The sequence below is a fragment of the Oncorhynchus nerka genome, linkage group LG10, assembly GCF_034236695.1.
Source record: "Oncorhynchus nerka isolate Pitt River linkage group LG10, Oner_Uvic_2.0, whole genome shotgun sequence".
Lineage (NCBI taxonomy): Eukaryota > Metazoa > Chordata > Actinopteri > Salmoniformes > Salmonidae > Oncorhynchus > Oncorhynchus nerka.
The window spans coordinates 95209929-95226321 of record NC_088405.1 but is presented as its reverse complement, the minus strand read 5'-3'; the positions used below and the strand labels follow the sequence as shown (position 1 = coordinate 95226321).

The 16393-nt window shown below is 44.8% G+C and overlaps 1 protein-coding gene across 1 annotated transcript in view; it reads right to left on the bottom strand.

Annotated features, from left to right (window-relative positions):
* LOC115136236 (beta-glucuronidase-like) overlaps positions 1-5510 on the bottom strand; it is a 28909-nt gene extending 23399 nt beyond the window's left edge. Inside the window, exons 1-6 of the mRNA XM_029671816.2 lie at positions 5214-5510; positions 4608-4793; positions 2882-3063; positions 2009-2151; positions 1563-1750; positions 145-297 (exon numbers count right to left, since the gene is read on the bottom strand). Of these exons, the coding sequence (XP_029527676.1) occupies positions 145-297; positions 1563-1750; positions 2009-2151; positions 2882-3063; positions 4608-4793; positions 5214-5426 (1065 nt within the window). The 5' untranslated portion in view covers positions 5427-5510. The remainder of the gene's footprint in view (positions 1-144; positions 298-1562; positions 1751-2008; positions 2152-2881; positions 3064-4607; positions 4794-5213) is intronic.
* Between the last annotated feature and the right edge of the window lie 10883 nt (positions 5511-16393).

Genomic DNA, 16393 nt, shown 5'->3' with positions numbered 1-16393 from the left:
TCAAAATCAGCGTCAACATTCATTACTTCTATATCTTGGCAAATATGGAATACAACTGAACAACACCTGCAGGAAACCAGTTGTAAACGCAAGAGGAAACTGACAGTGTTTTGCTGCCCTCTAGAGGTACGACTCAGTACTCACATCAGCATCCTCATGTTTGTTGACTCCGTGGAAATAGAAGGGTTTGCTGTTGATGAGAAACTGTGTGTTGGTGACCTGGACCGTGCGGATTCCCACAGGCAGAGCATAAACATCCTCACAGACAGAACCCTCGCTAGCTGTCGTCATGTGAACCTGGAAACAATTGAGATGAGGCGGAATAAGTCGCTCTGGATAAGAGCGTCTGCTAAATGACTTAAATGTAAATGTTCAGAATGTAGCAGATAGAAATGGAAAGAGTAGAGCTGACAAAAAAAACAAATCTGCACTACAGATAATCATATATCTGAACATTCTATAATGTTGCATTACATTCTGTAATGAACAGGCCCTAGCCAGGAGGATTGTTCCAGTCAGAGCCCCTTCCATTAACACAGGAAGTAGGGACGGTGTGATGCTGAGTGGTCAAACTGAGGCGATGTTCACGGTAGCGTTGACTCATCACAAGGAGAAGGTTAACACATGAGTACAAACCAGTAAATATTAAGCAAGTGCTTTTATTTCTCTAAAACATACACTAAACAAAAAATATAAAAATGCTAAAATGTCAATGACTTCATAAGGAAATCTCAATTTAAATAAATTCATTAGGCCCTAATCTATGGATTTCTCATGGGCAGGACGGGGCAGCCATGTGTGGGCCTGAGAGGACATAGGCCCACCTACTGGGGAGCCGGGCTCAGCCAATCAGAATAAGTTCTCCCCACAAAAGAGATTTATTACAGACTGAAATACTCAGTTTCAGCAGCTGTCCAGGTGGCTGGTCTCAGACGTTCTCGCTGGTGAAGAAGCCTGATGTGGATGTCCTGGGCTGGCGTGGTTACACGTGGTCTGTGGTTGTGAGGCCGGTTGGACGTACTGCAAAAATCTCTAAAACAACGATGGTGGCGGCTTATGGTAGAGAAATGAACATTAAATTCTCTGGCAACAGCTCAGGTGGACATTCCTGTAGTCAGCATGCCAATTGCACGCTTTCTCAAGACATCTGTGGCATTGTGTTGTGTTACAAAACTGCACATTTTAGAGTGACCTTTTATTGTCCCCAGCTCAAGGTGCACCTGTGTAATGATCATGCCGTTTAATCAGCTTCCTGATATGCCACACCTGTCGGGTGGATGGATTATCTTGGTGAAGGAGAAATGCTCACTAACAGGAATGTAAACACATTGGTGCACAACATTTGAGAGAAATATTTTTGGAACATTTCTGGGATCTTTTATTTCAGCTCATGAAACATGGGACCAACATTTCACATGTTGCGTTTATATTTTTGTTCAGTATAATTAAATGTCATGGTCGTTTATATACATTTGATAAAAAGTTACATTAAAAACAAACACTAAAAAGGAACAGACAGTGGATCACCTAAGCCTTGCAACTAGGAACATAGGCCAACTTACCTCCATAGAATACAAATAACCTGGGCTCTCATGCATTAGATATGGCCACCACAGGCTGACGTCCATCACTTTGAGGACCCCAGACGGTCCAGTGGAGGAGGCCACAGAGTGGCCATCTTTGTCCGACAGGGTCACCTTCAGCGTGGAGTTGAGACTGCCCAGCACTGACACCTGGTAACTGACGAGCCCTACACCAAAGGGCAGAACAGGTGAGACCAACACCTTAGTACACTAGTGCCATTTTTCACACTATTCCATAGTTCCTGGAATCATGCAGAAAAGGACAATGTGAAAAGGAAATAGCCAAGACAGCACGGTACAGGTTTTGTTCAGCACGATAGTGTAAACAGGGTATGGATAAACTTGGGAATGAAAAGACCTAAACAGTCACTCGAACAAGTGGATGAGAAAATACGTTTTGTTGTTGTTGTTGTTGTTGCACTCACCAATGTTGTCAGCAAAGGATGTCAGCACTGTGATGTCATCAACATACGCCGTAGGAGTGGTATACAGTAGAACAGGACGATGCAAACCAGCATAGTTGAAGAAGTCAAAGTTTGTGCTTTGTACAACATAGTTAGCAGGATACCTGTAGACAAAATATATAGACACCATAGTCAGCAGGATACCTGTAGACATTACATATAGACACCATAGTCAGCAAGATACCTGTAGACAAAATATATAGACACCATAGTCAGCAGGATACCTGTAGACAAAATATATAGACACCATAGTCAGCAGGATACCTGTAGACATTACATATAGACACCATAGTCAGCAGGATACCTGTAGACATTACATATAGACACCATAGTCAGCAGGATACCTGTAGACAAAATATAGACACCATAGTCAGCAGGATACCTGTAGACAAAATATATAGACACCATAGTCAGCAGGATACCTGTAGACATTACATATAGACACCATAGTCAGCAGGATACCTGTAGACATTACATATAGACACCATAGTCAGCAGGATACCTGTAGACATTACATATAGACACCATAGTCAGCAGGATACCTGTAGACAAAATATATAGACACCATAGTCAGCAGGATACCTGTAGACAAAATATAGACACCATAGTCAGCAGGATACCTGTAGACATTACATAGACACAATATAGATTTACATTTGGATTTCCGAAACAATATATATTTTTTTTACCACCCTCAAAACATCAGAAAATGCATTGTTGCTTACTCAACCTCAGACGTTCTAGGTTTGGTCTCCAGAACATCTAAAATTAGTGTCTGACAATGTGAGATTACTCCCAATTTAAAAATTATACACCCCCCCCCAATCACTTTACCTGGTGGGGTCGTCCATATGTTGAATGGTCCCTGGGGGCAGAGTTTGGAGAGTCAGGGTGTTGTTGACAGCTATGGTGATCCTGCAGGCCCCACCTGGGTCCTTACGGAGGACATCGCTGATCTCAGCCTCGAAGGGAAGATGGCCGCCCTCGTGCTCTGTCATTTTGAGTCCATTCACCCACTGGGCAGGGAATGGGAAAAGAGTGAGAAATATAGGACTGTTATTCCCATGTGACACACACACACACACACACACACACACACAGTTGAAGTCGGAAGTTTACATAAACCTTAGCCAAATACATTTGAACTCAGTTTTTCACAATTCCTGACATTTAATCCTAGTAAAAATGTCCCTGTCTTATGTCAGTGAGGATCACCACTTTATTTTAATGTCAAATGTCAAAATAATTTGTGGAGAAAATTATTTCAGCTTTTATTTCTTTCATCACATTCCCAGCGGGTCAGAAGTTTACATACACTCAATTAGTATTTGGTAGCATTGCCTTTCAATTGTTTAACTTGGGTCAAACGTTTCAGGTAGCCTTCCACAAGCTTCCCACAATAAGTTGGGTGAATGTTGGCCCATTCCTCCTGACAGAGCTGGTGTAACTGAGTCAGGTTTGTAGGCCTCCTTGCTCGCACACGCTTTTACAGTTCTGCCCAGACATTTTCTATAGGATTAAGGTCAGGGCTTTGTGACGGCCACTCCAATACCTTGACTTTGTTGTCCTTAAGCCATTTTGCCACAACTTTGGAAGAATGCTTGGGGTCATTGTCCATTTGGAAGACCCATTTGCAACCAAGCTTTGACTTCCTGACTAATGTCTTGAGAAGTTGCTTCAAAATATCCACATCATTTTTCTCCCTCATGTGCCATCTATTCCTGTCCCTCCTGCAGCAAAGCACCCCCACAACATGCTTCCACCCCCGTGCTTCACAGTTGGATGGTGTTCTTCGGCTTGCAAGCCTCCCCCTTTTTCCTCCAAACATAACGATTGTCATTATGGCCAAACAGTTCTATTTTTGTTTCATCAGACCAGAGAACATTTCTCCAAAAAGTACGATCTTTGTACCCATGTGCAGTTACAAACCGAAGTCTGGCTTTTGTTATGGTGGTTTTGGAGCAGTGGCTTCTTCCTTGGTGAGCGGCCTGTCAGGTTATGTCGATATAGGACTCAGACCTGTGGATATAGATACGTTTGTACCCGTTTCCTCCAGCATCTTCACAAGGTCCTTTGCTGTTGTTCTGGGATTGATTTGCACTTTTCACACAAATGTTCATCTCTAGGAGACAGAACACTTCTCCTTCCCTCCAATTGACTCGAATTATGTAAATTAACCAATCAGAAGCTTCTAAAGCCATGACATAATTTTCTGGAATTTTCCAAGCTGTTTAAAGGCAGTCAATTTAGTGTATTTGACCCACTGGAATTGTGATACAATGAATTATAAGTTAAATAATCTGTCTGTAAACAATTGTTGGAGAAATTACTTGTGTCATGCACAAAGTAGATGTCCTAACCGACTTGCCAAAACTATAGTTTGAGTGGTTGAAAAACGGGTTTTAATGACTCTTCTGACTTTTATCTATCCACACACACTGAGGAATGCACATTGCAGATGAACTCACGTAAGAATAGGTTGTGGAGTTAGAGCTATCACACAATACAGAATGTCAACTAGAGCTGAAAACAAGTGGTAGAAGATTTATGAAATACTCACAACCACTGAGTAGTAGTGTGCACTCCCAACCCTCAGCACGACTCTGGTTCCCTCATCAGACACCCATCGTGAGGGTACCAACACCTCTCTCTCATACCACACCCAGCCAATGAAATCCCTCAGCTGTGGATCCTGGGTGATGTCGTTGTAGCTGGCAGGCACTGGCATGTCAATCACTGGACCGGTCTAGACAAACGGATAAAAATAGAGAGAGAGAAAAAGAGAAGAGGGGAAAAATGAACAAGAACAAAATGTTTACACTCGTTTTGACTTGAATTATCATCATCAAGACAGTTTACACAAAGTATTAGTTCAAATACATGCAAAGACTTGGCGAAACAAACTAGTTTTAGTTGGTTTGAAGTTTCAACATAGAATACAGATGTTCTGCAGACTAGAGATTGGATAATCATTTTGTTTACAGACTAGTCTATCAATGTTACCCAAACAGACCACGCATTAAAAAAAGTAAGTTATAAAGTGGCAGATAACTATTCTGAACAAACAGGAACTCGTAGTCCACATGCTTTTGGCGACGCATTTATGACACCATATCCACGTTACATAGTTAATGTGGTTTATTAAACAAGGGATGTTCATGTTTACCTCTGCAAGGCGACTTTTATACCATGCCTGTTGAAAGCCCAAGTTCCTGTCGTGGGAGACGTCGGCTCTGAAGTCCCACAGCCCATTCAGTTCTTTGATCTCCCGCGACGACGACTCTCGGGGGAAGAGCATTCCACCGTTCTGCAAATGGGCGACATCCCATACTGCAGATAGAAACACAAAACAGTTCACTAGCCTTCTAAACGGCTCCATTTTCACAGTTCACACATTGGCTAACAACAAACGCCTTTGGCTTACAGAAGTTAGTCACATGACCACCTTTAACGTAAATCTTCTTCTGCTTCTGTGGGTTTTATGCGGACTACAACCCCATAAAGGTGTATTGCCGCCACCAACTGGAGGGTTTGAAAAAAAAAAAAAAAAATCCATATTTAATAGTGAAACTAAGTTAATCCACCCCAATAAAAATAGTACATTGCCAAAACTAACAAAACTCCCACTTCCTTCCTTCTTTAATTTCTCCATATCTCCATTCTCAGGCTCTAGGACCTGAGAGGGTGGTACGGTTCTAGGACCTGAGAGGGTGGTACGGCTCTAGGACCTGAGAGGGTGGTACGGCTCTAGGACCTGAAAGGGGTGGTACAGCTCTAGGACCTGGGAGGGGTGGTACGGCTCTAGGACCTGAAAGGGGTGGTACAGCTCTAGGACCTGAGAGGGTGGTACGGCTCTAGGACCTGAAAGGGGTGGTACAGCTCTAAGACCTGAGAGGGTGGTACGGCTCTAGGACCTGAGAGGGTGGTACGGCTCTAGGACCTGAGAGGGTGGTACGGCTCTAGGACCTGAAAGGGTGGTACGGCTCTAGGACCTGAGAGGGTGGTACGGCTCTAGGACCTGAGAGGGTGGTACGGCTCTAGGACCTGAGAGGGTGGTACAGCTCTAGGACCTGAGAGGGTGGTACGGCTCTAGGACCTGAGAGGGTGGTACGGCTCTAGGACCTGAGAGGGTGGTACAGCTCTAGGACCTGAGAGGGTGGTACGGCTCTAGGACCTGAGAGGGTGGTACGGCTCTAGGACCTGAGAGGGTGGTACGGCTCTAGGACCTGAGAGGGTGGTACGGCTCTAGGACCTGAGAGGGTGGTACGGCTCTAGGACCTGAAAGGGGTGGTACAGCTCTAGGACCTGAGAGGGTGGTACGGCTCTAGGACCTGAAAGGGGTGGTACAGCTCTAGGACCTGAAAGGGGTGGTACAGCTCTAGGACCTGAGAGGGTGGTACGGCTCTAGGACCTGAGAGGGTGGTACGGCTCTAGGACCTGAGAGGGTGGTACGGCTCTAGGACCTGAAAGGGGTGGTACAGCTCTAGGACCTGAGAGGGTGGTACGGCTCTAGGACCTGAAAGGGGTGGTACAGCTCTAGGACCTGAAAGGGGTGGTACAGCTCTAGGACCTGAGAGGGTGGTACGGCTCTAGGACCTGAGAGGGTGGTACGGCTCTAGGACCTGAGAGGGTGGTACGGCTCTAGGACCTGAAAGGGGTGGTACAGCTCTAGGACCTGAGAGGGTGGTACGGCTCTAGGACCTGAAAGGGGTGGTACAGCTCTAGGACCTGAAAGGGGTGGTACAGCTCTAGGACCTGGGAGGGGTGGTACGGCTCTAGGACCTGAAAGGGGTGGTACAGCTCTAGGACCTGAGAGGGTGGTACGGCTCTAGGACCTGAAAGGGGTGGTACAGCTCTAGGACCTGAGAGGGTGGTACGGCTCTAGGACCTGAGAGGGTGGTACGGCTCTAGGACCTGAAAGGGGTGGTACAGCTCTAGGACCTGAGAGGGTGGTACGGCTCTAGGACCTGAAAGGGGTGGTACAGCTCTAGGACCTGAGAGGGTGGTACAGCTCTAGGACCTGAAAGGGGTGGTACAGCTCTAGGACCTGAAAGGGGTGGTACAGCTCTAGGACCTGAGAGGGTGGTACGGCTCTAGGACCTGAAAGGGGTGGTACAGCTCTAGGACCTGAGAGGGTGGTACGGCTTGTGCCAATATTCCATGTAACTCCTGAAATCTTTCAGCCCTGGGAACCGCTCCACCGCATCCGCTATGTTTTATATTTTCTTGGATCTTCTCTCCACCCTTGGTAGTGCCATTAATTACCACAGCTATAAAAGCCACAAAATCCACCTCCATAACCTTTAAAATGTCAGGATCCTGCTGGTGAAAGGCAACCCTTGCATCCTAGGCCTATCCACTACCACGGCCTCTTCAGGTGCTCTATTCAAACCCTCAACCCTTTTAACAGCTGCTGCTGTTATGAAATGTACCTACCGCCCCTACACTCTAACCACTAGGCTACCTGCCACCCCTACACTCTAACCACTAGGCTGCTGGTGAAAGGCAACCCCTGCATCCTGCTGTTATGAAATGTTCCGTACAGCTCTGACTTTGGACAAATTATCTTTCATCGTTTGTCGGGAATTCGAAAGACGTGGCTTCGTGGTAGAGTGTAGGGGGGGGGGGTAGTCTAGTGGTTAGAGTGTAGGGGCGGTAGGTGGCCTAGTGGTTAGAGTGTAGGGGCGGCAGGTAGTCTAGTGGTTAGAGTGTAGGGGCGGCAGGGTAGCCTAGTGGTTAGAGTGTAGGGGCGGCAGGTAGTCTAGTGGTTAGAGTGTAGGGGCGGCAGGTAGTCTAGTGGTTAGAGTGTAGGGGCGGCAGGGTAGCCTAGTGGTTAGAGTGTAGGGGCGGCAGGTAGTCTAGTGGTTAGAGTGTAGGGGCGGCAGGTAGACTAGTGGTTAGAGTGTAGGGGTGGCAGGGTAGCCTAGTGGTTAGAGTGTAGGGGCGGCAGGGTAGCCTAGTGGTTAGAGTGTAGGGGCGGCAGGTAGTCTAGTGGTTAGAGTGTAGGGGCGGCAGGTAGTCTAGTGGTTAGAGTGTAGGGGCGGCAGGTAGTCTAGTGGTTAGAGTGTAGGGGCGGCAGGTAGTCTAGTGGTTAGAGTGTAGGGGCGGCAGGTAGACTAGTGGTTAGAGTGTAGGGGCGGCAGGTAGTCTAGTGGTTAGAGTGTAGGGACGGCAGGTAGCCTAGTGGTTAGAGTGTAGAGGGCGGTAGGTAGCCTAGTGGTTAGAGTGTAGGGGCGGCAGGTAGCCTAGTGGTTAGAGTGTAGGGGCGGCAGGTAGCCTAGTGGTTAGAGTGTAGGGGCGGCAGGTAGTCTAGTGGTTAGAGTGTAGGGGGCGGCAGGTAGTCTAGTGGTTAGAGCGTGAGACTAGTAACCGGAATGGTTGCAAATTCAAACCCCCGAGCTGACAAGGTACAAATCTGTCGTTCTGTCCCTGAACAGGCAGTTAACCCACTGTTCCTAGGCCGTCATTAAAAATAAGAATTTGTTCTTAAATGACTTGCCTAGTTAAATAAAGGTACATTTAAAAAATATATATTCCTCCTAAGCACAAAAAAATCTAAACAAGCCCCCCTCTACTGATCCTCACAGCCTCCACTCTTCCCAGCACTCTCTCCACCAGTTTGGATATCTCAGATGGATTGGTAATTTATTTTTCTATGCATTAATGCACAAATATTTGTCAGGAAGAAGAATGTTTTTGTAAAATTCCTATGCATCCAACAAAAAATGCAATGCTTGTCTCTGGCCACTAGGCGGAGCCTAACACAGGAGATGTCATGCTTTTTCATAAAGATCAAGAAATATATGTGTGCGAAAACCATGCAAACCTCTCCAAGCAGAAAGGTGTATATTAATCAATTGATTTCACTAAACTTGATGAGTGTAGGCTACTTTAACATAACAAACTGAACCATGGCCCAACAACTTAATTTGGATGAACCCCAGCTAATTCAGGTAACTATCTAGACCAGGGTTACTCAAGTACTATTTGAGAAGGTCCGTCTAGACCAGGGTTACTCAAGTACTATTTGAGAAGGTCCAGACACACATCTCCTAGGTGGCAAAGGTCCGGATGGATGATTGTAAATTTATCGGCGGAGTCGCGACTCATGCGACCCCTAAACTGTTCACACCAATCTTGTTGATGTAGAGAACATTTAGCAATTTGAAATAAAAAAATATTTAATTCTACACATGTTGCCTGGGACAGAGATCGTGTGTGATACCAGGGGTGTGATACCAGGGGTGTGATACCAGGGGTGAATGTGATACCAGGGGTGAATGTGATACCAGGGGTGTGATACCAGGGGTGTGATACCAGTGGTGAATGTGATACCAGGGGTGTGATACCAGGGGTGAATGTGATACCAGGGGTGTGATACCAGGGGTGAATGTGATACCAGGGGTGTGATACCAGGGGTGAATGTGATACCAGGGGTGTGATACCAGGGGTGAATGTGATACCAGGGGTGTGATACCAGGGGTGTGATACCAGGGGTGAATGTGATACCAGGGGTGTGATATACCAGGGGTGTGATACCAGGGGTGTGATACCAGGGGTGTGATGTGATACCAGGGGTGTGGTGTGATACCAGGGGTGTGATACCAGGGGTGAATGTGATACCAGGGGTGTGATACCAGGGGTGTGATACCAGGGGTGAATGTGATACCAGGGGTGTGATACCAGGGGTGTGATACCAGGGGTGAATGTGATACCAGGGGTGTGATACCAGGGGTGAATGTGATACCAGGGGTGAATGTGATACCAGGGGTGTGATACCAGGGGTGAATGTGATACCAGGGGTGAATGTGATACCAGGGGTGTGATACCAGGTGTGAATGTGATACCAGGGGTGAATGTGATACCAGGGGTCAATGTGATACCAGGGGTGTGATACCAGGGGTGAATGTGATACCAGGAGTGAATGTGATACCAGGGGGAATGTGATACCAGGGGTGAATGTGATACCAGGGGTGAATGTGATACCAGGGGTGAATGTGATACCAGGGGTGTGATACCAGGGGTGAATGTGATACCAGGGGCGAATGTGATACCAGGGGTGTGATACCAGGGGTGAATGTGATACCAGGGGCGAATGTGATACCAGGGGTGTGATACCAGGGGTGAATGTGATACCAGGGGCGAATGTGATACCAGGGGTGTGATACCAGGGGTGAATGTGATACCAGGGGCGAATGTGATACCAGGGGTGTGATACCAGGGGTGAATGTGATACCAGGGGTGAATGTGATACCAGGGGTGAATGTGATACCAGGGGTGAAGCCCAACCGAATTTTAAAAAACAATATATTTTGTAGTCTCGAGTATGAGGGATCCAGACCATGTCCTGCAGTATTCAGGTTGCAATCGTTTATACTCTGCTTGCCTAGGGGCCTGACGGTGTGGTACAAAGCGAGGGCACAGATGTCAGTTCAATGTCTAGTTTTGGATGAGATGTCAACTAACGTGAAATCCAGATGAAATCAACAAAAACATGTCGACACGCCACTGGATTTAGGTTCAAAGTTCAACCACGTTGATTCAACATCATCACACGCTTTTTCTTTGTTTGTTTGTTGAAATGACGTGGAAACAAACATTGATTCAACCAGTTTTTGTGCCCAGTTGGGTGAGGGTTTTGGCCCTTGCTAAGTAAATTACTCTGCAGCAATAGGCTACATCAACTGTATTTTAATCGAAAGCTCCTTGATGATACTAATCAAAAAGTCCATCAATGGTTATCATCCTGAACTTCTAAATCAGATTGACACGTTTAATCAATAGTCAACCACCCAGATGGCGCTATTGATCAATAATAAGTGGTGTACAATCTAGCCCTTCAGAGCATATAATGAGAGCAACGCATAGCATGTGTAGTATAGTGAAGGACAGAGGGCAGCATTCTCTTTGTTGTACCATGTTGTCAGATCTCATGTCACGTCCAATGAGAGAGAGGACCCGTCTGTCTCGTATCCAATGAGAGAGAGGACCCGTCTGTCTCGTATCCAATGAGAGAGAGGATCCGTCTGTCTCGTATCCAATGAGAGAGAGGATCCGTCTGTCTCGTATCCAATGAGAGAGAGGATCCGTCTGTCTCGTATCCAATGAGAGAGATCCGTCTGTCTCGTCCGAGAGAGAGGATCCGTCTGTCTCGTATCCAATGAGAGAGGACCCGTCTGTCTCGTCCAATGAGAGAGAGGATCCGTCTGTCTCGTATCCAATGAGAGAGAGGATCCGTCTGTCTCGTATCCAATGAGAGAGAGGATCCGTCTGTCTCGTATCCAATGAGAGAGAGGATCCGTCTGTCTCGTATCCAATGAGAGAGAGGATCCGTCTGTCTCGTATCCAATGAGAGAGAGGATCCGTCTGTCTCGTATCCAATGAGAGAGAGGATCCTCGGGCTATGAGGTCACAGCCTATGGAGTGAGATTCTCTGTGAGGTCATAGAGGTATAGACATACCATAGCCTTGTCTCTGAGACATTGTGTCAAATAAAGCATCCCAACTTAAATGAGTGTTTATGTTATTGCTGAGTTTAAAGTTAATTTCCTGTCTAGAGTCTAGAGTCTAGTTCCTCGCTCATTTTTTTTTCTTCTTTCTGAATTAAATGAGTTTATTAGAAGAATGTGTAAATGAAGGTCACTGGGCCTGTGTCATTTGGGATGTCATTCAATGCTGAGCCAGTATCCATCCATGTTTCATTCATATACCCATCCGTGGTCCATGCCATACAGTATAAACGTAGTATAGAAGGTTTTAGTCCTTTATATAATCCACGTGCATCATTCATATGTTTCCTCCACTATAAACAATGAGAATCACTAAGTTTAGGCTATATATTAATTATGCTATGCATGGTTTCCAGTGTGTGTGTGTTAGTGTGTGTGCACGTTCAGCGGTTTGATGACTCAATGGATTGTTCTAAGGTTCAGCTGGGGTGTATTCATTAGTCGGATTCTGTTGAAAAACATTTAATCTGTTGCAAAAAAAAAGAGTTTCTATTGGACACATTCCCTCCCGTTTCGTTCCGTTTGCTCTGTTTGCTTCCGTTTGGTTCCTCAAGTAAAAAATAAACGGTTTCAGTTGCAAACTGTTTTGCAATAGACCAAACGTTTTGCAATAGACCAAACGTTTTGCAATAGACCAAACGTTTTGCAACAGAATTCGACTAATACATACACCCCTGGTCTCATTAAGATGAAAGAGAAACTGAATTGACCCTCTGATCTCTTTTCTCATTAAGATGAAAGAGAAACTAAATTGACCCTCTGACCTCTGAACTGTTGCAATTAACAGAAACCTCAGCTGGAGCTCTTACCCATAGAGCTACAGGCTCTCGAGTGGTACAGCTGTCCAAGGCACTACAGACACCCTGGTTCGATTCCAGGCTGTATCACAGCTGTCCAAGGCACTGCAGACACCCTGGTTCGATTCCAGGCTGTATCACAGCTGTCCAAGGCACTGCAGACACCCTGGTTCGATTCCAGGCTGTATCACAGCGGTCCAAGGCACTGCACTACAGACACCCTGGTTCAACTCCAGGCTGTATCACAGCGGTCTAAGGCACTGCAGACACCCTGGTTTGATTCCAGGCTGTATCACAGCGGTCTAAGGCACTGCATCTCAGTGCTAGAGGCGTCTCTACAGGCACCCTGGTTTGATTCCAGGTTGTATCACAACCGGCTGCGATTGGAAGTGCACAATTGGCCCAGTGTTGTCCGGGTTTGGCTGGTGTAGGCCGTCATTGTAAATAAGAATTTGTTCTTAACTGACTTGCCTAGTTAAATAAAAAAAAATTTAAAAACAGGCTGAGCATATACAGACCTTTATTGTAACTTAATACATGCTATGCAGGGCATCTTTCCGCTGTGCTGGGATGAATTTGAGTTAAGACAGGTGTCAGGACAGAAAAGTAAAATAGTTTGATTCCCAATTTACTGTTATTTATATATAAAGTCCATACGGCACAACGGCCCTGAGCATAACAATCACGTTGTTTCACGTTGTTTTTAGAAGAACAACAGTCAGTAACCCATTTCTGCTGCATCGGGTTTTTAGGGGTATCCTCAAATTGTGCTCATGCTTTTGTTGGTGAAAAAGAAATCAGCTTTTATGGTGAACCATTTTCCAACCATAATTTTAGCCATAAGGGAACCCTGAACGTCATCAAATTCCACCCCAACAGAAATGGTCTGTCTAAAGAGCGGGAAAAGAGAGAGAGACATTCTAAAATAATTTTATAAAGTTTATTGCTGTTGATCCTTGTAATAAGAGAATCACCTTAGCCTGGTCCCAGATCTGTGTTTGCTGTTTTGCCAACTCCCATGGTCATTGTCACACAAAACAACTATAGGAGTTGGCAAGACAACACAAATAGATCTGGGACCAGGCTACATTAGATGTCATGGGTTAGGACAGGGGAATGTCATAAAAAGACGAGGCGCTTTAGCTCGTCATGCTATTTGGGAATAGATACTGTAATTGCATGCAGGTCATCGGCGACTGACATCATATGGTTTTCTATTAGTCTTTGTTCAGCATTTAATAGTACATGAGGTGATACATGAAGGAGAACGTAGTGTTTGGGGAGTGTGTTTTAAAGGGTGCTATCCATGCATGTTTTCTATTAGTCTTTGTTCAGCATTTAATAGTACATGAGGTGATGTTACATGAAGGAGAACGTAGTGTTTGGGGAGTGTGTTTTAAAAGGTCCTATCCATGCATGTTTTCTATTAGTCTTTGTTCAGCATTTAATAGTACATGAGGTGATGTTACATGAAGGAGAACGTAGTGTTTGGGGAGTGTGTTTTAAAAGGTGCTATCCATGCATGTTTTCTATTAGTCTTTGTTCAGCATTTAATAGTACATGAGGTGATGTTACATGAAGGAGAACGTAGTGTTTGGGGAGTGTGTTTTAAAAGGTCCTATCCATGCATAACTGATTAGTAAACAAGTGATAAGAAAGCAAAATGAAAGAATGAAAAAGAGAAACAAAGGGAAAGAAGGAGAGATAGAGGACAGCCCTGTGTGTGAATTCTCTGCACCCTGCTTTTCACAGTCATACTGTTTTGAAATGAACACCCTATCTCAGGGATCATCAACTAGATTCAGCCGTGGGCCCATTTTTTTTCTTGAGCAGATTGTCGGGGGACCGGCCATAATTGCTAATCATTTGTAGAAATGCAAATTAACCGCAAGATGCCCGAATAGATATAATGTTTGACTAAAATATAATCATTTCAAACCTTGCTTTATTATGCGTGAGGATAGCTGGGTACAAATGTCTTAGATTTAAAAACACTTGGAGCTCATTTCCTGTTGTTTTTACAGTCTTATGTCCAACAATAAAAAATAAAATGTTTTTTTTAAACAAAAAAAAGAATAGCTAAATAAAAGCACCCGCGGGTCAAATTCATCCGCCAGTTCCCTGCCTTATCTGGTGGATTTAAAGTATGTGTTTCGCTTTCAAACCATAACATAAACAACCGCAAATCTTCAGTTCCGCTCATACCTTATCACCATAGATAAGAAAATTGACCTTTGATGTACAGAGCATTCAGAAAGTATTCAGACCCTTTCCCCTTTTCCACATTTTGTTACTTTACAGCCTTATCCTAAAATGGATTTAAAAAAAAAAATCCTAATCAATCTACACACAATACCCCATAATGACATCACAATACCCCATAATGACATCACAATACCCCATAATGACATCACAATACCCCATAATGACATCACAATACCCCATAATGATACATAATGACATCACAATACCCCATAATGACATCACAATACCCCATAATGACATCACAATACCCCATAATGACATCACAATACCCCATAATGACATCACAATACCCCATAATGACATCACAATACCCCATAATGACACATAATGACATCACAATACCCCATAATGACATCACAATACCCCATAATGACATCACAATACCCCATAATATTTTTGCAAATGTATTAAAAATTAAAAAACAGAAATACCTTATTTACATAACTATTCAGACCCTTTTCTATGGGACTTGAAACTGAGCTCAGGTGCATCCTGTTACCATTGATAATCCTTGAGATATTTCTACAACTAGATTAGAGTCCACCTGTGGTAAATTCAATTGATTGGACTTGATTTGGAAAGGCACACACCTGTCTATATAAGGTCCCACAGATGACTTACCGCGGACTGGAATAAACTTTTTCCTTTAACGAGTCCGACAAGAAGAATATCCTGCTTTCACTGGAACAGGCCCAAATCCCCACCATTTGCGTGAAGAAAAGACAGGAAAAGGAGCCGCAGATCAGGCAGCCTTCTGAGAATTTGTAGGCGAGTGAGTAAACTCCCACTGCCATCCGTTCTTCTTGCTAACGTGCAATCATTGGAAAATAAAATGGAAGACGTGCGATTAAGATTATCCTACCAACGGGACATTAAAAACGGTAACATCTTATGTTTCACCGAAACGTGGCTGAACGACGATACGGACAATATAGAGCTAGCAGGATTTTCCATGCACTGGAAGAACAGAGACGCTACCTCTGGTAAGACGAGGGGTGGGGGTGAGTGTCTATTTGTCAATAACAGCTGGTGCGTGATATCTAATATTATAGAAGTCTTGAGGTATTGCTCACCTGAGGTAGAGTACCTTATGATAAGTTGTCGACCACACTATCTACCAAGAGAGTTCTCATCTGTATTATTCGTAGCCATCTATTTACCACCACAAAGCGAAGCTGGCACTAAGACCGCACTCAACCAACTCTATAAGGCCATAAGCAAAGAAGAAAATGCTCACGCAGAAGCGGCGCTCCTAGTGGCCGGGGACTTTAATGCAGGCAAACTTAAATCAGTTTGACCAAATTTTTACCAGCATGTCACATGTGCAACCAGAGGGAAAAAAAATCCTAGACCACCTTTACTCCACACACAGAGATGCATACAAAGCTCTCTCCCTCACCCTCCATTTGGCAAATCTGACCATTATTCTATCCTCCTGATTCCTGCTTACAAGCAAAAACTAAAGCAGGAAGTACCAGTGACTCGCTCAATACGGAAGTGGTCAGATGACGTGGATGCTACACTACAGGACTGTTTTTCTAGCACAGACAGGAATACGTTCTGGGATTCATCCAATCGCATTGAGGAGTATATCACCTCAGTCATCGGCTTCATCAATAAGTGCATTGACGACATCTTCCCCACAGTGACTGTACATACATATCCCAACCAGAAGCCATGGATTACAGACAACATCCGCATCGAGCTAAAGGCTAGAGCTGCCGATTTCAAGGAGCGGGAGACTAATCCGGACTCTTACAAGAAATCCCGCCATG